Raw genomic sequence first — 20,733 nt, 5'->3', positions numbered from 1 at the left:
CCAGTAATGACTCAGACCCCTCACTCTCAATGCCCTGCTGTTCTGATCCCCAAAGGCATCATGTCCCCCATGCCCAGAATGCCACATTACCCATCCTTCCACCCCCACACTCCTTCCCCTGCCACTCAGGACTCAGCCTCTCCTCCAGGCAGCTTTCCCGGGCCCACGGGGCTGGGGTGGGTGCCCCCCTCTGTCAAAGCACTTGATGTCCCCAGGTTGCACCTGTTTCCTCGCCTGCCTCCACCAGCCTGAGCTGCTAGAGGGCAGAACCCTTGTCCTGCCCAACACACACAGGATGGACAAACGGCAGGACGCGTTGCTCAGGACCCCAGACCTGGCCGTCTGCTGCTCCCAGAGCCTCGGGCACCCTGCCTCTACAGCGGGGCTTCTCCCGTCAGCCCTAACTCCAGCCTGTGGCATCCCCTGCCTGGAATGCCTCGTCCATCTTGCAGGGCACAGCTTCAGGCCTGCCTCCTTGCCTCTCCACTCGGCAGGCCTTTATGGATGCTGAGTGCCAGGCCAGAAGCTGGCTGTCTGCATGGGTAAGAACAAAACCGCTTCCACACATAGCACCCATGTGTGTTAGGCCTGCTTCTAAGTCCCTAGCACATATTAATTCATAACTCCTATCGTGTAGGTTCTAGAACTGTCTCCATCTTAGGAGAAAGGAAATGATGGCACAGAGAGGTCCATTAGCTTGGCCACTTATAAGTGGCAGGATTTGCATTTGGACCAGGCAGCCTGGCTCTCGCCACCACCCACAATGAGAGGTGCCATTCTGCCCTCCTTCAGGGGCTCTGGCAGGTGAGGCAGGCTGCTGTGGTTGTCAGGAGGCAGCCGGGGTCAGTCACAGCAGGGGAGGAAGAGTCCCACCCACATCTTGGGCCTTAGACAGGACGTCAGAGGTAGAGGTAGTCTGGTATGTGCTGGAACGTCCATCCTTCCCTCCCTGGAGAACTAGCTGTTGCCAGGTTCAGCAGACCTGCCCTGCAGTGCTCAGAGGCCTTATGACCCCTTATGTCCCCTGTGATGGGCACAGGCCCTGGGAGCCCGGCATCCAGGTTCATACAGCGTGGCTGGGGGTCGATGCACTGCCTGGGGACAATATGTTTGCCTGCCCCTTGTAAAGGGAACGGCTCTGTTTTCTCCCTCCTGTAATTGTTACCATCTGTTTCCCTCCATCGTGTTTGTTGATGTTTTCTTGTTTTAAAACTGAAATGAGTCAGATTGGAAGCTGATTTAGGAAAAAGTGTCTGGGAGGGAAGCTCCAAGTGGCCATGGGGGACTCCGTGTTTCAGAGCTGTGGAAGAAAAAAAAAGATTCTGTGGGGCAAGAAGGGAGAGTCTGCTAGCGTCTCCTGCCCCATGGGGGCCGGCATCCCCCCGAAGCCCGAGCAGGCTGGGGCTGTACAGAAGGCGTGTGTGTGGGCCTGGTGTGTCAGTAGGCGAGTGTGTGTGTGCACGCTTGTGCATCTTCAAGAACGTGCACACATGTGTAAACCCGTGTGTTGTCCAGGAACGGGGTTGTAGAATGCACACACTGTGGGTGGTTGGAGTCTTGTGTTCACAAGGACATAGATGCGGAAGGGGAGAGCTACAGTCTGGCTGTGACCAAGGTCCAGGTCACCGCTCTCAACTTATGTATGTGACCTCACGTGGATCTCTAAACTACCCCCCTGCCTGAGCAGTAGAAGTTATGATGCCAGAGCTGACCCTGGGTGAAGATGTGGGAGGAGACAGCCTTATGTGTGGGTATTTACAGAAGTGAAAAGCCCCCAGGGGTGACTCTTGTGGGCAGAAACTGGTGTTGAGGGTGGGCAGCATGTGGCTTTCCAGAACATCCTTCTCTGGGGCGCTTCTGACCCAGATGCTGTGTTGCCCTGCCTGCCTCACCCCAACCCCAGAGCTAAGCTTAGGGTTTGTCTGTAGGGCCAGGAGGCTTCACATCCTGCTGAGGACCACCTGCTGAGGGTGAGAACTGGCCTCCCCGAGCTGCCATTCTATCAGGAATTTTAAGTTAGTGACTCATGCCTCTTCCTTCCTATTCCCATCCACCAGTCACCCTAGGCTCTTGGTTCCTAATTATTGTTATTTAAGCCAAAGAAGATGCCCTGTGACTCTGCCCCTGGCTATCTGGGTCTACAAGCCCATCACAGCTCTAAGACCTTGACCTGCAATTCCAGTGAGCTAATAGTAATAATAGCTGCCATTTGCTGAAAGCTGTGTGCCCTTTGATTTGCCCCAGCTTCTGTGCTAGGGCCCTGGAAATAGAGGACATCCACTCCTCACCAAAATTGGTCTTTGGAAGCAGGATTATCAGGCCGGCTTTATAGGTGAAGAAGCAGGGACTCTGAGGGGTGAACTGATTTGTGCAAGGTCATAGGGTAAGTTAGAGGTCTGGAGCAGGCCTTGAACTCAGAGCCCTGATCATTCTGGAGAGGGGAGGCACTTCAGGAGACCTGTGTGCTGTCAGCCAGACGATGCAATGTGTGGCGTCCAGGCTGGCTGGGTTTCCCCTAGAAATTCTTGGATCCTGTTTCTACCCTTGCACCTTTCATTCCAAGCTTCTCCTTCCTGGGAAGCCACCTGGCGTGTGCTCAGCCTAACTGCATAAGGCTCGGCGTGCAACTCACTCCACTTACTGTGATATTTAGGAGCAAGCAAAGGAAACTTCTCGTGTCTGCATATTTAAGCGCTTTTATTAAGTGGAACAAGCTATTTCTGAACACAAGAGTGGCCAACAGCCTTAGAGGAAATTAAAATGAACCATGACAATGGAAAATTGCACAGGGGCACGGCGGATTCTCCGGAGATAAATACGACAAGCCTTTCAACAGCATTCAGGAAAGACTAAAGATCATGGAGATTATGTTGTGAGAGAAAAAAGCAAACCATCCGAAAATTAGAGCTCAGGCTGGTGGGCAGACCCGCCATATGCTGGTCAGGCCCTTGCATGTCCCTCTATTAAATACCCCCCAGTTCTGGTGGACGAGGTGGAGCCCAAAAACAGCAGGCAGACAGAGCTTCACTAGGTTCGGACAGCATTTTCTGAACACCCATTGTGTGCAGGCTATGTAAGTGCAATCAACAGAATTGTGTCCCCCTAGAATTCGTATGCGGTACAAACCTCCATCGTGATGGTATTTGGAGATGGGGACTCTGAGAGAAAACTAGATTTAGATGAGATCATGAGGGTGGGGCCCCCACAAAGGGATTTGTGGCTTTATAAGAAGAGAGGCTAGAATTTTCTCTCTCTCTCTCTGCCAATGAGCCCCAGCACACCATGGATGAAGCTGTGGTAGCCAGGCAGCACAGCATGGAAGAGAGGAGGCCTCTCTCAACAGTGAAGGGAAGGAAGCCTGGGACCAGGCAGTCTGGGCCCCTGCTGAGGAAGGGGCGTCAGCAGAGGGGGCGTGTCTGGACCCCTCTCCCTGACCCAGGGATCCAGAGCAAGTGGCCACAGGCCCTGCATGCCATCTCTCAGCCGGCTCCATGGTGAGCCAGGTCTAAGCCCCCCAGCACACAGTACTGTGGTTGTCCCACTGCTCTGTGACCCACCACCCTGCTCCTCCTCCAGTGCCACTCCTGAGGACCAGAAACCTATCTTCCCCAAGAGGGCCGCTTCCCTGTGTCTCTTTCCCTCTTGCACCTGGACCTGCAGTGATTTGGATAGAATCTGTCTGCCCAGCAAACTTTCTGAAGAGACAGACTGGTGCTGAATGATGCCATTTCTTTTAAAAAAAAAAAAAAATCACTCAAACCACCTCAATTCTGAACTAAGGGATCCGAGCTGGACTGTGGCCAGAGGGCACTCCTCTCCCTCAGGACCCTGCCTGGCTGCACATCGTTCTCATGACAGAGAGCCTGTGGAGGCAGAAAGCAGAGAGACAGAGGACCAGGGAGCTGGGAGGATGTTAACTGAGTCCCTCATTGTGTGCTTCTGGATCATTCCACCACAGAGCTGGTCAGTCCCGTACTGAGTCAGAAGCCAGGCTCCAGTCCTGAGGCACACGCTCGGGTGGATTTGCTTCGGTGAGTCTTGAAGTCCCGGCAGTAAAGCTATCTTAGCTCCTTCGGCTCTGCCACCCGCCTGAGGAGCTGCCTCACAGGGACATTTGTGCTGCGTTGTTTGTTGCATTGTCCTGCCTGACCTTGGGGTGACCCTGCCACAATCCCCTCTCTTGTTAAGGCTCTAATGAGGTCGCTAAAGACGTCTCTGTGTCAGGACCGCCTTGCTGAGCTCTCAGTTAACTTCGTGCTCAGAGAGTCGGCTGTGTGAGTCACACGGCACAGGGCTTTAGAACTTAGAACTGTCCCCTCTCACTGGCAGGCCTTTGTCTGTGGGAAAAAATAAGGAATGCTCCGCCGAGGCCCGAGACTCGAAGGGTAGACTGCAGGAGTTTTAAAAGGAGTGTTAGGTGTTTGCTGAAGAAAGGACAGCCAGAGGAAGAGTTGCAGACAGCCAGCCAGTACTTATTTTGGGGTTCTTCTGGCTCTGAGGTGAGTCCTGCACACAAGGAGGGCTTGGTTAATCCTAGAATGCCTTCTACAGAGGGCCTGGCAGGGCCTCAAGGGGCAGAGAGGCCAGTCCGGTCCCCGGCCAAGGTGCACGAAAGAGCCCTCTGCATCCCCAGGGGTAGTCGGGAACCGTCTCCGGAAGTCCTGGGAGCCTGGCTCAAAATTAGTACTGGATTCTCAGGGCCCAGGCCTCTGAGGGCCAGGCCGGATCAACACACGGTTCAGTAAGGGACCCGCACGTATCCCCACATCGACTGCTGGCTCAGCTGCCCTTCACACAGGACTTTTCTCAGCAGATCCACTGAGGATTTCAAGTCTGACAATGACAAAGCTTCCAAAATGGCTAGCATCTGATGTGCATCTGAGTCTGGAGTTGACCCTGGGGAGGATGGGTGTGTCACAGGCTCTGAGGCTGGGAGGTTGAGGGGTGGTCCCCGAGTGTCGCTGCCTGCAGGGCTGGCATTGGGAAATGTCCCATCAAAGGCCAGAGCCAGGCTGCTCCTGCCATGCCTCCCTTCCCACCCACTTTGGTGTTAAGAATGAAGACAGGTCGCCTTGCTCCAGAGGGAGCTGCGTCGCCACCAATGCCAAGGTGAGCGGGGACACGCGGGGCGGCTGGGCCTCTGAGCGGGCCAAGCGGGTTACGGCTGTCGGGGGGACGATGAAAGGCCCATCCCAGCTCTGCGAGCAGGTGCCCCTCGTTCTCCTCCTCGTCCCCGTCTGTCCGTCTGGGCCACTCGCTCCATCACATCACAGGCGTCTGCTGAGGGCCCGGCCTGCCCTGCACCTTTCAGCAGAATGAAAGGGAAACTGATATCACAGGGAACTGAAGCACAGGAAAGGGCCTCTTTCTTTTCAAAGACTTTCATTTGTGATGGGCTTTTTTTTTTTCTAGGTGATCTTATTTCAAAGCCCCTTTGAAAATTTTGTGGGTTTTGTAATGGATGAAAAGTAACTTGGAAATGGGACTAAGAAGTTTTCAGTTGAAAGTTGTTAGAGGCAAGTTGAAAGCTCTGAGTTATAAGGTTCTGCCAGATTTATCATGTCTTTTGTCCACAAGGCCCATCCGTGGGGTGGGGGCGGGGGGGCCGGAGGAAGGGGCTGGGGGCCTAGACAGGGCACGTGAGAGAGCACAGCCCCAACACGAGCGCCAGCCGCGGCTGCTTTACGTCCGCGAGGGCAGCCGTCTGAGCTGCACTTTTAGCAGGAATGTCTCCAAGGTATAGACTTTGATGTGGGGAAAGGAAAAAAGCAAATGTACTCCCAGAATACTATAGGAAGCTGGGTTCTATCAGAAACGAGGGCCACCGTGCAGATGCTTCCTATCTGAAAGATAATTGTGACTGAAGCTAAGGCCCAAACAGACCTGAGAGAGGGGGCCTGGCCTGACCCCTGGGGCATGTCCATGTCAGAGAACTGACCAGAGAAGAAATGATCAGCACAGAAGAGGTTTAGGTAGAAAACCAGGAAAAGCATTGTCACAGAAAGGGAAGGGAAGGGAGTTTCGAGAAGGAGGAAGGTGGAGAAAGGACGGCCGCACTGAAGTGTAGAGGTCGACAGAGGTAAGCAGGAAAGCCAAGGCATCCGGAATCCCACGGAGGGGAGGACCATGAAAGAACACGGATGGATGCTGGAATGGCAGGTGAAGTGGTCAGACATCGAGTTTTCAGTCCCCATGTTGGAGATCCAAGGCCTGATGACCAGAGGGAGGGAAGAGAGAGCTGGGGACAGAAGGGACGTGACGGTGGACCCTGCAGCACACTTTGGAGAGGAGAGGTGTCTGTACCACCCCAGCTCTGACACTGAAGAACTGGCCCCAGTGGAGAGTGTCAAGACAACACTGGCAGGGGTTGGGGGAACACGTCGGTGGTTGCTTAGGGTCTAGGGAGTCTGAGGCAGCAGGAGACATGAGGGAAGTCCAGCGTGCTGTCAGGGTCAGAGCAGGAGGCTCAGCTGGGCTGGACACAGAGGGGTAAGGGGAGGCCATGGCTGGTACTCAGAGCACAGGGGAAGGGTCTAAGTGTTACCCCAAAAGGGTACTGCAGATGAAGCCTTGATATGGCTAAACCAGTTTGTGGGGCTGTCAGCCACAGCAGGAGGGGGCTGGGGCCGGGTGGTCTGGAACATTCCACCCATCCCAGATCACTTCGGAGGCTCTAAGGATAGAATAGACATGAGTCACCGTACCGAGTTGGCCTACTCTAGCTATTGCGGAACTTCTCCGGGTCCTATCACTCTCTTCTGTAAAATAAAGGTGAAAACACCTTGTGGAAGGAAATCTTACCGTGCCCATGCCTGGCATGTAGGAGGCGCTCGATAAACGTGAGCCGTGAGGATAGAGGCAGTCCAGGCAGCTCTAGCTCATCTGTGCCTGGCATATGTTTATGGCTCAGCTGGTTGGGTCCCTGTGGTGACCCATGAGACAGAAGGCACAGGAAGTGGTCAGTGGTTGCAGGTGACCCTCGGGGCCGGGCACAAAGCCTGGAATCACAAGGCCACATTAGAGACTGGCCACTGGCCTCCAGTCCTATCCCCAGCAACCCAGCACATGGCTGCCCTCACCAAGCTGTCCCCTGGGGTCACTCCTTACCATGGTGTCTTACCCCTCCCCCAACACACCCTCTCCCCACCACCCGGGATCCTGGCAGGAACACTTCCCCCCTCCCCCCCAGAGACATCATCATATTCTGTAATATGATTGGAATCTGAATATATATTTAAAATGACAAGATTGAAATTAAAATTTAAATAAAGAATTACTTTTCTGTAAGTTGCTCCGAAAGCAGTAATTTAGCAGCAAATTGATAGAGAAAGGTAAGCACTGGTCCTTTAAACCATCATGCAGTTTCCGGCATTCGAGCCAGAAGTGTCTCAATTTAACACATCATTGGTTAGTATTATTAGAAATTTCAGCAGTCTCCGGAGCACATTATGGTGGTGCTCTGAAGGGGAGGCCGAGGGCGCCGGCCGGGGTCCAGGGGGCCAGAGAGGGCAGCCTCATTCATGAGAGCAGGAGGGGCTCCGGAGAGCGTCCCCTAGCCCCAAGTGGGGATTTGACTGTGATTATTCTCGTATGTAGTTCAGTAGCAATCATGAAATGAAGAACTGAGAGACCCATAAATGTCATTTGCTCTTCCCAGAGGCCACAGATTTATAGCTTTAGCATCTGACAAAATGTCCTTCTGACCCCTTGAAACCTAGGCTGGGACCAGGGGTCCATGAAGACAGTGTCACCAAGTAGCCGGCTCCCATGAGGCACATGAGCAGGACCTCAGAATCTGTCCCATTCAGGACTCGCCTGGCAGTTTCCAGCCCCTAAGTTTCCCCACATTCGGGCACAGAGGCCTGCAAACTTGAATATCAAGACTGTCATCGCTTGCTAGAGTGGGGTCGGTGGAACTCCTACATCACCTGATACGCTTGTTAAACCACCACCTTTAGGGGCCCCCTGTCCCAGACCTACCGAATCAAAAGCTCTGGGGTGGGTCCAGAAACCCGCATTCCTAACCCACACACGCGCTCACGTTGGAGAACCCCTATGTTAGACGTGGTCAACGCTCTACCTGTGTGATCTTGGAACCAGTCCTCTTGCTGACAACCTGCTGGTCCTAGAATGCCAACAGTCTAGCTAGAAATGCATGAGCTATAGTCTAAAAACCCCAGACGCCAAAATGGCTTCTTCCCAAAACTGGATTTCCAACATCGGAACACCATTCTTCAAGTAAAACTTGCCTTCATAGGGCCTCACCTTTGTGATGCAAGAGCCCCAGGGAGTCAGTCCCCACAGGTGGACGCAACACCATGCAGAGCCTCAGTGCCCTGCGGGGGGATTATGCCTGAAAAGGAAGTGAAACACCCAGTCCTTGCAGCGAGTGGCCTGCCCTGCCGTGTGCAGTCCTAGAGCCACTGTGATTCCCCATGGCGGCCCAGGGCCTGGTGATCAGAGGTGCATCTTCACTTCTGCTGGGAGCCGTGTGGGAACCGACTCCTGCCCCAAGCATCCTCCAGAGTAAGAAGGGAAAGGAGATGACAGCTTCCACGGCTGATGCTGTGCCTGGGACACCAGAGCCTCCATCATCTGTGTGCTCCCAAATCCGTGGGTCTCTGCCACCAGCCTCTGCGGAGCATGGAGCCGTGCTGGCTTCCTCACGTTGCCCAGCTTCCGGACGGGGAACCTCACCCCAGAGTGAGCAGCAGGGCACACACCTGGAAATGGAGCTGCAAGGGAAGCTGCTGGCAGAGCAAGTCTTCCAGCTCCCACCTCAAGATGGGGGGTGTGGCAGAGGTGCCGGGCAGCCAGAGAAGACGCCAGAGGCCCGCTGAGGGGCTCAGGCCAGGTCCGCAATGCTTCGGCAGAAGGGGGCCCCCAAAATCCAGACCAGTGGTTCTCAGGGAGCCACACCAGAGCTTGTCTTTTCCAAATCAGGAAATTATGGGGAGTCATGAGGCAAAACGAGGCTGTAGGTCAAGCTCAGAGCACAGTCAGCCCCAGGTTGCCCACCCTGTTGTCCTCCCCGTGGCTTGTCGGTTTCACCCAAGGCCCCCTCCCCCCACCCACCCAGCCTGGGGTGTGCCTGGGGAGAGGCTACCCCAGCTTTAGCTTCAGCATGTATGGAATTACAGTCCCCACTGTAGTCTTGCTGGGAGCATCCTCTCTAGAACACAGAGGATACATATGCGTATGTATGTCAACAGCAACACACAGATGACTTTTTGGTCTTTTGCTATTTTGCAATATACACAGTAGACTGTGTATGTTTCCACACACCCCCACCCCCACCGCCCTGCAGTGGCTTTAAACGATGGTTCATAGTATCTCACAAATTTGTGCACAGAAACTCTGACAGGTCTTGGCCGGACCATCTGCTGCTTCCGTGGTGTTGACTAGAGTCACGTGGTGGTATTCCTCTGACCAGGGGATCCGAGAGACCCAGGAAGAGGCTGAGAATCCCTTAAAAGGCTTGGCCCCCAGCTGGCATAGTGTCATAGCATCTTGGGTGTGTTCCTTGCGGCCACTCTCCCAGCCTATGTCGTCCTCATGGGTCCCTGGTGCAGACCTACCCCATCCTGCTGGTGTAGATGTCTCGAGGGCAGGAGCTAAGCTTGGCTATCACTCTAGGCCAGGAGCACCAGTGGACACTGGTGAGATGAGGGCTGGGGGACTCCGGGCTCCCTTGAGGGGAGGAGGCTCGCTGCTGTGAGGGATGGGGCCAGCTGTGCTCAGTGACGCTCAGCAGAAGGCCGTCCCTGCCAGCCCCATCAGCACCACACAAGTGACAAGAATGTCAAGGCTCGCAGGTTCCAGTCTGCAGGAGATGGACATGGGTGGTGGCATTGTCAGTCCCCCCAGAGGAGGCCACTTGAACCCCGAAGTGGACTCTGGAGCCTGGCTCTGTCAAATGTATCCAGGCTGGAAACATGCTAGTTGCTGTAAGGTCCTTGGTAGCGACTTTGGCCCGAATCCATCTCCCTTAGTGAATCTGCCTGGCTTTTGTGGCGCAGTGCCAGCTCCCTTCCTCCAGGAAGCACTCCCTGACTTCCAGAGTCCATTGATTCACCCTCTTCTGACCTCTTCGGGCGCAGAGAGGAAGGGGCTGAGCCCTGGCTTCTCCAGGCAATCCCCCAGCCCCACAGAGGGAGGCACCAACCTCAGTACTTGCACCCCACTCAGGCACGTGGGAGGGAGCCAGGGGAGGCAGGCACTAGGCCTCCAAGCAGCCCGTGGCAGCATTCAAGGCAATGACATTGGGGGGCCCAACACACAAGGCCCCACAGTCTGGAACCTCATCTCCCCAGTAAGGGGAACTCATTGATTCACGTGTCCCAGGTGCACGGAGCCCTTTCACATCTCTGTTCCGTGATGTGGCTCGCTCTTCTGGAGCACACTCCATGCACTCATGTAGCCCTTGCAACAGTACCGGATGCTCCTATTATTGGCCAACACCGTAGCTCAGAGACACGGCCTCTTCATTCACTCCCTGGGCCCCACGACAGGCCGAGCGCTGTGCCGGGTGCGTGTTCTCGCGGAGCTGGCTCGCCAGTACAGGGTCAGTACACCTCACCCCGCAAGGCAGTGTGCAGAGACTGCGACTGTCATGTGCACAACACGTGGGTCCAAGAACAAGCGGGCATGTGAGGGCCCCGGCCGAGCTCCATCCCATCATCTTTCAAATCTTCCTGACCACCTGGGATGCTGCTCACTTACATGGCACCTTTGTGCAAAGTAGAAAAAGGTACTTCCTCTGGGTGGACAAACGAGCAGAAAGTAGCCCCTCTGGGTGGTCGCAGCCTCGTGGGTGAACCGCCTGGTGAGCCCATGGTGCCCCCAACCCCCTCTACCAAGCATCTTTGCATTGTGCACTCCTTCCCCTAAACAGAGCAGAGCCCCCGGGGGCGGCTCTGTGGCGATGTGTAACTGGTTCTCCCCAAGCCAGCAGAGCACAACCCAGGGGCCCTGTGAGTCTTGTCGCAGGGTGGAAGTTCCCAGCCCCCGGACCAGCAGGTGCCTCAGCCCGTGCTGCCGCCTCACAGAGAGCTTCCTCCATAAAGCATCGGGGTCTTTAGTGTTCTTCAGTCGCTGAAAGAAGCAGGATGCTGTCAGCTGCCGTAAAAATGTGACCTTTGAAAATTTACAAGAGCTCGGGGTTTAAAAGCTGCTGCGTTAATGATGCATCCTATTAGCATCTCATTAGAGGGAAGCAGAGAGAAGCCTGCCCAGCCCGGTGATGGGCAGACAGGGCCACTCCACAGCACCAGGCAGGAGGAGGGCTCTCCTCATCTGCCTCTCTCTGCCCAGTGTCATCATATCAGGGAGCAGAAGCATGGCCAGGAACACTGGCAAAAGGCCAGATGTCTGGGTGGCTTCGCTGATAACCCAGATGATGCAGTGGGAGGGGGCTCCCTCAGCCCTGCCTTCCTCCCCTGGCCTGAGCTGTTCTCCTGGGGGGGCAGGGGGAGTTCTGTGGCATTCTTGTGCTGGCAACCCCCTGGCAAGAAGGGGAACTTGGGCAGCCTGCTCAGGGTGGGAGAGACCTGGAAAGCCTTTAGTGGAGTCACGGACCTTTGGGGACTCTGGACCAAGGGAGAAAGTCTTAACAGGAGCTGAGTTCAGAGCTGGAGCCATGGACCTGCACACGATGCCCCAGAAGCCTCCAGAATTTGGGGACTATGTGTTTACTTTGGGCCTGGAGCCCCTTGCAGGAGGAAGGGCTCTGGCCTGGCCAAGCTGACTCACATCCCCGGCTACAACATTCCTCCCTGACCTGGGCGCCCAGGTGCCTGGCAAAGTGCACAAGCGTGTCCAGTTTTTTTCTGGAGGGAGTAGAGAAAGGAATGTTCATTTCATTGTTTTAAAGAAATAAATAGAAATTTCTGAGCTGTGACTTGCTCATAGCTTCAGAAGTTGCTTGGGCCGATTAGAATGAGTGGCCTTATTTATCTTTCTTGAAGGAAAAAGAGAGACCCTGTTTTCCTTCTCACAGCAGAACGGCTTTCTTGTACATAAGAATTTGCTTGTACTATTCATGACAGACACAGCAGGCCTGTTGGGGCCTCACCAAGTTATCTGCCCCGACCCGGCCACTCGGGGCGCCCCCCTGCACCCGGCTTCCTTCTGGAGGCTAACGGGGTGCAGTTTGCACAGCTGAGGGCTGTGCTCCCCAGGCAGCAGCCACCTGAGGGCAGGGCTGAGCCTCAGTCATCATGTCCCCTGGGGCCTGGGGCTGGGCCTGGCAGGAAGCAGGGGCTGAGTCTCAGTCATCTCGTCCCCAGGGCCTTGGGAGAGCACTGAGCAGCGGCCCAGTGCTTGTTTACTGAACACACCAACTAACCAGCAAATGCACAAGTGAACGACCTGGCAGGAGTGTCTTAGAGCCAAGGGACTAAGCCCTTGAAAAAGTGTGCGGTTTTTCAAGTCCAGGACCCCACCCCCAATTTTAGGGCAGAAACAGGAACTCCTGAAGTTTTAGAGTTCAGAATCTGGTTACCCACTCTGGAGGAGGAGACCCCCACCCCGTCTCCTGGTGGCAGTGTCTGATGTAAGGGCCCCGGACCAGAACCTCCAAGTTTCCAGAGCCCTTCCCTACCCTGTCAAAGCACCAGGTTGGGGGCACGGATTCTGATTCAGCAGGGAAGAAATGGCAAGGGTGGGAGGACCCTGAAAACCACACCTACCTCTGGCCTGAGAAGCCTCCGGGAACCACATCCCCTGCCCACCTGCCAAGGTGCAGCAGAGAGGGGCTGCAGCGCCCCCTACTGGCAGGTCGGGTCTCTGCATTGTCAGTGAAGGAGGGTGCCCCAGGAGGCTGGAGTGTCACCACTCAAACTTCACCCCTGTCCAGGGCCCTAAATAGGACAAGGCACAGGCTCCTTCCCTTTCGGATGGCGCCGGTTACGGGAAGCCACCTCTGCACCTCTGAGCCCCCTAGCACCCAGGGGAACCTGGGAATGCAGAGGAGGCTTGCAGACAGGGCACACTGGAAAGCTGTTTAGAGAAGCCACACTTCTGTTCCATGAGTTCCTGATGGAACTCCCCCCCCTTCCCCCCCTCCACCCCCACCCCCGCCATCACAGCCAACCCCAACCAAGCTCCCGTCTGTCCCACAGACAGAAATGGGGCAGGGGCCTCTGAGAAGGAATCTTGTCCATTGAATTGTTCTTTCCTCAGGAGATTCACTCTTTCCCTTTGTTTCCTGCTCTGTTCACAGAAGCAAAGCTTCTGAAATGCAGGCCAGAGATAAAGTGCAGCCTAATGCAATTAGCTCAGTGCAGCCTACAGGTCCTAATGGGATACGGCTCCTCCCAGCCCCAAGCAGGTGCTGTTTGTCATAGGCATTGTGCATCAGAGACCCAATAAGTGCTGTCAGCCATGGCCATCCCCTCCATCCGCCCGTGCCGGCTGTTCCAGCTGCTCAGAGAGGCCCAGTGAGGGCGATGCCCCTCCCCCCCCCCCCCCCCCCCCCCCCACCGCTGGGACACTGGGTCAGCTTCTGTGAGAAGTCACGAAGACCACGGCCTTCCCCAAAGAGAAGCCCACAGATGCCCCTTGTGGCCTCTTGGAGCTTCTGTGACTGTCCCTGGTGCACAACTATCTCTGCCCCCCACCCCACCACATCCTTCACCCCAAACCTGGTTGGGCTCTGGCTGCACTCCTGGGAACTGCAGAAATTTCCAGAAACCACCTCTGCTGAGACTCACACCCCCACACACACCCCAGTTATCCCAGTCCCAGGCTTTCCAACTTGCTTTTGGATTTCTTCCCCTCCTCCCCCTCCTGCACCCCCTTCCCCTCCTCCACCTCACCCTCCTGCTCCTCCCTCTCCTCCTCCCCTCCTGCTCCTCCTTCCCCTCCTCCTCCTTCTCTTCCTTCTCCCACTCCTCCCCTCCTGCTCCTTCTTCTCCTCCTCCTCCTCCTCCCCCCTCCCCCTTCCCCTCCCCCTACTCCCCCTCCCCCTTTCCTCCATCTCCTCCCCCTTTTGCTCTTCCTCTTCCTCCTCCTCCTCCTCTTTCTCTTCCCTCTTCTCCTCCTCCTCCTCCTTCTCCTTCTTGTCCTCCTTCCCCTCCTACCCCTCCTCCCTGTCACCCTCCCCCTCTTCCCCTCTCCCTTCTCCCCCTCCTCCTCCTTCTCCTCCCCCTCCCCTCCCCCTTCTCCTCCCCCTCTCCTCCGCCTTCTTGCCCTCTTCCCCCCCTCCTCCCCTTCCCTCTTCTCCCTTTTCCTCCAACTTCCCCCCTCCCTCCTCCTCCTGCTCTTGCTCCTCCTCCTTCTCCTTCTTCTTTTCTGGCTTATTACAAAGGCCATGGCCCTGGTAGAAAATTTGGCAAATACAGAAAGGTATAGACAAGAGAATAGAAGTTACCCATGTTCCTGTCACCAAGAATAACACCTCTGCTAACATTTTGTTTTTTTCTCTCCTGCACATATTGCTTTACATATGAGCTTATATTTGTGTCACTTTATGTCCTGCTTTTCTCATTTAACATGATAGTGTAAGCATTTTGCCATCTCATTATGCATTTTAGTAAACATGATTTTTAATGACTATATAATATTCCATCAAGGCAGTAGCTCAGAGACCAGTGCAGTGCTAATGTTTGTCTTCAGCCTGGGGTTCATTTTCTCATTAATCTAAATATCTAAATTAGAGAATGAGATCCTGAAACGGAGAGCCTGTCTCCTTCTCACAACAAAGAGGGTCCCAGGGAAGATGCTCCCTGCTCTTAGCTGTCCTCCCATGAGCCTCAGTCCCCACCCCACCCCCCATGCCTCCTCCATGGACTGGCATATTGGGGGGCCCAGTGGCTGATATGGGGCCCAATGGTGGTGCTTTGGAAAGCCGTCCTCTCACATGTCAGAAGGCCAGACACGTGGTGGCACTGAGCCTAGACTGAGGACACAGCTGGTATTCAGCACATGCCCATAAATGTTGCAGTTTATTAACAATCCAACGGCCTGGGGGACTTCACATCTCACAGCACAGAACACTTTCCTTTATGATAGTTCAGGTGGACTGGGTGGTCATAGAGGGTGTCAGCTGGTGGGGGCGGGGGGGGGGGCACTGGATTGGGTGTTCCTGGGGGCGGGAGTTTACCCAAAGTGCCCGCATCTCCCAGGTGGCCCTGGGTGTGGCCTTGTGGCTCAGGCAGCAGGAGTAGTGCTCAGGAGATGGGCCCCCAGGGCAGCAGCCCATGCCAGGCCATGCTCATCCCCCTGCTCTGCTTCTCCCCAGGCTCCCGGCATCTCCAAAGCGGATAGTCAGTCCCAGGGACTCACGACCAGCATCCGGTGGGGGCAGACGCCCATCAATCAGTCCACGCCCTGGGACACTGATGAGCCGCCCTCCAAACAGATGAGGGAGAGCGACAATCCAGGTGTGTACTTGGCCGGCAGCCAGAGACTCCCACGTGGAGGCTGGGAGCGGGGTGTGGAGGCTTCCTGGATGTTGTGACTCCTCAGCAGGCCCTGGCCCATGGGCCTGCGGCAGCCCACACCTGCATGGGGGTCGGGACGCTGTACAGCCTGGGCAGTAGCTGCGTCTCTGCCGCTTTCTCTGCTACTCGAGAAAGCTTTGGGGAGGCTGAGGAAGTAAGACTGACATCCCAGGAGCGACTTTGAATCTGCTGTTATTTTGAATAGTCATTCCCAAACCTCAGGACTCTGATTCGCCCACTTCTCCAGTCACACCTTCCAGGGAGGCTTTGCCTTGCCAACGGTTACATGAGAAGTGGGATGCTCCACCCCCATGGGGCCGGGGGCTCCCCACCTCCTACGTCCCCCCAAGCCGCCTTTGGTCAGCCCTGACCATGACAAAAGCCTTCCCTGTTATCTCCCATCGGTCCCAGACCTCCCCTTAGGATACACAGGACACATCCGTGTTCACCCCACAGCCCTACAGATATCTGACACCCACCCATCCCCCCTCCAAGTCTTCTGCGGGATAAACACCCTTGGCCCTTCAGCCACACTCCAGAGCCTGTGGCGGCCAGTTCCTTTGCCCTCCAGAGAACGACCTCTCCCTCTGCCTCCATCGGTGCCAGAGCCCCACGCAAAGAACCCACACGTGCTATGACCTGCACCCCTTCATTCAGCCCCTCCACTTTGACCACTGCAGTCTTAGATCACCTCTGATTTGCTGCTAGCCACAGACATGCGCTGTCACCAGTCAGACCCCAAGACTGTCGAGGCAGTAACCCTGACCCCTGTCCATCTTCTCTCAGTCTACCTTAGGCAGAGGGGTGTGGGGACTCAAGGGCAAGTCCCTGTCAGTATCTTCCCATATGACTCTTGATTCCAGCTTTTATTGCTGACCTGTGCCTAACCTTCCCAGTATGCCACCTGCAGAGTTGGTGCTGATATCTTCCCTATCATCATCCAAATCATTGGTAAAAGTGATGAGCAGGACTCGGTCCACATCACTAGAGACCTCCTTCCGGTCCCCAGCATCCTCTGAGCCAATCACCCGCTCATAAGTCACTCACCACCATGGCCCAGCATCTCATACCTTCACCAGAGTTATCAGAGAAGTCACGAGCTGTGTTCCGAAGCTCTGGTGCCTTGTTCCAGGCTCCGTGGCTAATCCTGGAGAGAAGTGACCTTAGGATGGCATGCCTTGTCCTTAAGACAGCAGCCTAGCTCACAGTGATACCGTCTTCAGGCTTAGGGACAATCCCCCTTAGCAGCCTGTTCTAGAATCTTGCTGGCACTGCTTCACCAACATTTTCCAGCTTCTAGTTTTCTGTCAGAGAGCTCCCAGCTCCCCTTCTAGCCTCTGGAACTAGGGGTCCTGAGTGGCTCCCTGTCCCCCACTCTCTTCCTCAGACTCCCTGCCCCCAGTCTACACTGCCACTCCAGTGGCATCATGAAAACCAAGGTGGCATTTGGGTGATGGAGACCTAACCCCACACTCATTCGGTCAGAGGTGACCCAGACTGCCCTCCCTTGTCACAGTATCTTCTGGCTTCACTCACAAGCCCACTTGGGTCACCTCAATGTCTGCGCAGCTCAGGGGAACCTGGCCCTGCTCTGCCTGGCCTGGGCACAGCTGGTGTCGAATCTTGTGTCAAGTCTCAGGACGTGTGTCTGGACCCCCTTGTTCAGTCAAAATATCTTTAAGGGCCAAAATGCATTTCTGTTGTTTCCCCCAGGGTTGGCCATGCAGAGGCTGCTTAGGAGAAAGCCTGGTCCCCCAGCAAGGCAGTGGAAAACAGCCGCTGCCAGCCTTCCCCTACTGCCCCCACCTCCTGCTCCCCCTTCCTGCACCACAGGGCTCTTGCACAGCTCCAGGCTCTGGTGTTCTCGCCTTGCACAGGAAACACCTACTATCTTCACAATCTAGCTTTCTCCCCACCTCCTCCAGACAGCTATTCTCCAGAAAGGAAGGAAAAACACCAACATTTATGGAACATTTAACACATACCAGCCACTCTGCTAGTTTTTTTTCCCCCAAATACATTTCCCTCATTCAATTTTTCCCAGGAGACCTCTGAGGTAGGTGTTGCTGGTTCCATTTGACAGATGGGAAGAATGAGGCTCAGAGAAGAAAAGCAACTTGCCCAGGGCTCCTGGCTAATGAATGGCAGAGCCAAGATTTGAACCGAGAATTCTTTGAAGGACTCTGCTTTTTTCTCTCTGTGTTTTTGCCTCTGTGTAGATTTTGCTCCCCCTCTGAGCCTCCACGACCATCTGCTCATGTACCCCAACGCTACCGTAATCACAGATTTTTCATCTGGGGGGTCCTGGATGCAGGTGTCTTGTCCACCTCGGTGACCTTACCACCCAGCCCAGGGCCTGGGACAGTCGGTGTTTATTGAGTGAATGTGTATCCGGCAGATGACCTCTCTTCTGTCTCCCTTGCAGGCACAGGGCCATGGGTGACCACGGTGGCCGCCGGGAACCAGCCTGCCCTGATCGCACACTCCTATGGAGTGGCCCAGCCTCCTACCTTCAGCCCGGCTGTGAACGTCCAGGCCCCAGTCATTGGGGTGACCCCCTCACTGCCTCCCCACGTGGGGCCCCAGCTCCCGCTGATGCCAGGCCACTACTCGCTCCCACAGCCACCCTCTCAGCCACTGAGTAGCGTGGTGGTCAACATGCCGGCCCAGGCCCTGTACGCCAGCCCACAGCCCCTGGCCATGTCCACACTGCCTGGCGTGGGGCAGGTGGCCCGTCCGGGACCCACTGCCGTGGGCAACGGCCACATGGCAGGGCCCCTGCTGCCTCCACCAGCACCAGCCCAGCCGTCTGCCACCCTCCCCAGCGGTGCCCCTGCCACCAATGGGCCCCCCACGACTGACTCGGCCCATGGGCTGCAGATGCTGCGGACAATTGGCGTGGGGAAGTATGAGTTCACCGACCCTGGGCACCCCAAAGGTAAGTCCCGCTGCTCACATGCTCCCGTGTGCCCACACCTGTGCCTCCCTGAGTGGTCACCACGACACAGCGCAGACAGGAGTGTGTTCCTGGCATCCTGAGCTCTCCAGCAGCTCCCTCACTGGCCTCACCCAACCCAGAAGCAGTAGTGGGGCCTCCCCTTGCCCAAGACAGTCCGGTCTCAGACAGAGGAGGCAGAGGGGAAAGTGGAGGAGGGAAGGACAAGCTAGGCGAGGACATGTGGGCGGGCAAGGAGAGGGAGGGAGGGGAGAGCCTGCCAAGTCCAGGGTCCTTCTGCCTCTAGCCCAAGCCTTAGGCCATTCTCACCTTTCACCCCAAAGCCAGGCCAAGTGTGGAATGAGCAGGAATCATATGTTCCTCTTAGGGTTCCATGGAACAGTCTTTTGTGGGGCCTTTTCCATTTTCCACCCATGAGAACAGTCAGGATGTGAACTGTGTCCTTCCCTAGAAAGGCGCCCTGTGCTGTGCCATTGGATGAGAGCAGCTCCCCAGATGTTAGGTGAAAGGAATGTCTCCCCAAGAGACACTCACAGACCATCCTGAGCCACTTGGATTATTTTGTTTCAAGGACTCAAGGGTGGCTCTGTGAGGGTCCGGGAAAGAGCACCTCCTGTTTTCAAGGCAGATCCTTGAGAACAGAGACTGCAGATGAGCCCCCAGCCATAGGGTTACGACAAAGAGCATCGCTCCTGACGTCTGACCGAGGGATCTATCTATCCAGCCGGAATGCGGAAGGGGGCAGGAGGACCGGGGGCCACAGATGTTAGGCTGGTGGGGTGCATCCGCCCCAGACTTGCTCGCTATCCCTTAGAGCTCCAGACAGCCAGGCCCCTCTCTTGCTGAGTGGGGAGGGGAGGCAGCCAGGCCTGGACCCAGTTGCAGGCAAGAGGGCATATGGTGGGCAGTCTCCCTGCTGGGGCACACAGGCCTCTTAGAAAGGGGACAGTAGATGGTTCTAGGAAGTGTGGACCTTTGGGCACAACCTCTCATTCTCCTTGCTAACAGCTCCTGGAGGTAGCCTGGCAGGGGTCCCTGCCTCTTCGCAGAGAACGACTCCCACTAGCCCTTCTTTCCTGCCTGCTCTCATGCATCTCTCTCTTTATCCTTTTGAGCAATTTTCAGACCTCGTCAAGCATCCCAACAACAAAGCCGTGTCTAGATCTCCATTGGGTTTAATTCCCAATCTGATTGCGCCCCAACTGCCTTTGTTTTGGAAATCAGCACTAGTTTTAAATGACAAAATTATAGAAAATTACATCTAAATTCTGGTAAACCCTTGCTTTGTTTAAGATCTTTAAAAAAAAAATTGACTAAATTGATTTTTTGTTTGAATTGTTTTGGTTAAGCTCTCTCTCCCTTTAAAAAGAAAAAAAAAAAAACTTACTCCAGTTTGTATGCTTCCAGCTCTAATACATTGAGAACTTGGGTATCCTGGCTGCTCCTGCCAAAGCCTGAGGCACTGGGTGGGCTTCCCTCCCCCAACCACGGGGGCATGGCCACCACCCCCAGAGGCCTCCTAGGGCTGATGAAAGGTCTCGGCAATTTGCCAAGTTTCAGACATACATCCAGGAAAAGGACTTATTCTGGGCTGAAAGGTAACTGGCCCTGTTGGGTCTGAAGTCCACGGTTTGGGGCTCAGCACAGAACTGAGATCCGCCTCCCCAAAGTTGCCAGGCACAGGTGCATCCATCATCAGGCACCTGAACCCATAAGATCAGGAAGTTACAGGTGGTAGAGACAGGCCCCCGCTGGCCCCTGTGCACACTGGGCCAGCTGGCCATTTGCAGAACCACACCTGTAACATCTTTTTGGGGCCAGAGGGCATGAAGCATCCTCTGTGGTGAACCCAAGCCCACAGACAGGAAGGAAGAAGAGAGACGGCCCCCAATGGGGTTCGGTCTGCCAGCCCCTCTAGGGCGGATTCAGTGCTAGGTGAGAGCCAGGCGTGGGGTAATCCTAGAAGGTGTCCACAGCCCTGCCTTCCGGTAGACCAGTGAGACCCGCCTCGCCCACCCTGGCTCCAGCCGACAACAACCGGTGACCCATCTGTCACGCTGATTTCCATAGTTCACCAGTGAGATGGTGGTTTCCCCAGAAATTACATTCAACTCACTTCTCTATTTACGGCCCTCATCAGCTGACTTATCCCCTTATATCTGTGGCGAAGAAAGACAATGAAGCATGAACGTACAAATGTCTCCAAACTCAAGCCTGGGTGGGTTGTTGGGGTTTTTTTTGTTTGTTTTTTTTAAGTAATTTCTCTTTTCATTTCTAATCTTAAAAGCCTTTATTGCTACAGCTACAATTTGTCTGTCAGATCTAATGTCAAAC

The 20,733-nt window shown here is 55.3% G+C and overlaps 1 protein-coding gene across 1 annotated transcript in view; it reads left to right on the top strand.

The window, feature by feature from the left end:
- KLHL29 (kelch like family member 29) overlaps positions 1-20,733 on the top strand; it is a 143,264-nt gene that overhangs the window by 67,375 nt on the left and 55,156 nt on the right. Inside the window, exons 2-3 of the mRNA XM_042982421.1 lie at positions 15,242-15,383; positions 17,869-18,381. Coding sequence (XP_042838355.1) covers positions 15,242-15,383; positions 17,869-18,381 — 655 coding nt within the window. The remainder of the gene's footprint in view (positions 1-15,241; positions 15,384-17,868; positions 18,382-20,733) is intronic.

This window comes from Panthera tigris, chromosome A3 (assembly GCF_018350195.1).
Source record: "Panthera tigris isolate Pti1 chromosome A3, P.tigris_Pti1_mat1.1, whole genome shotgun sequence".
Classification (NCBI taxonomy): domain Eukaryota; kingdom Metazoa; phylum Chordata; class Mammalia; order Carnivora; family Felidae; genus Panthera; species Panthera tigris.
This window is presented reverse-complemented; position numbering and strand designations above follow the sequence as displayed.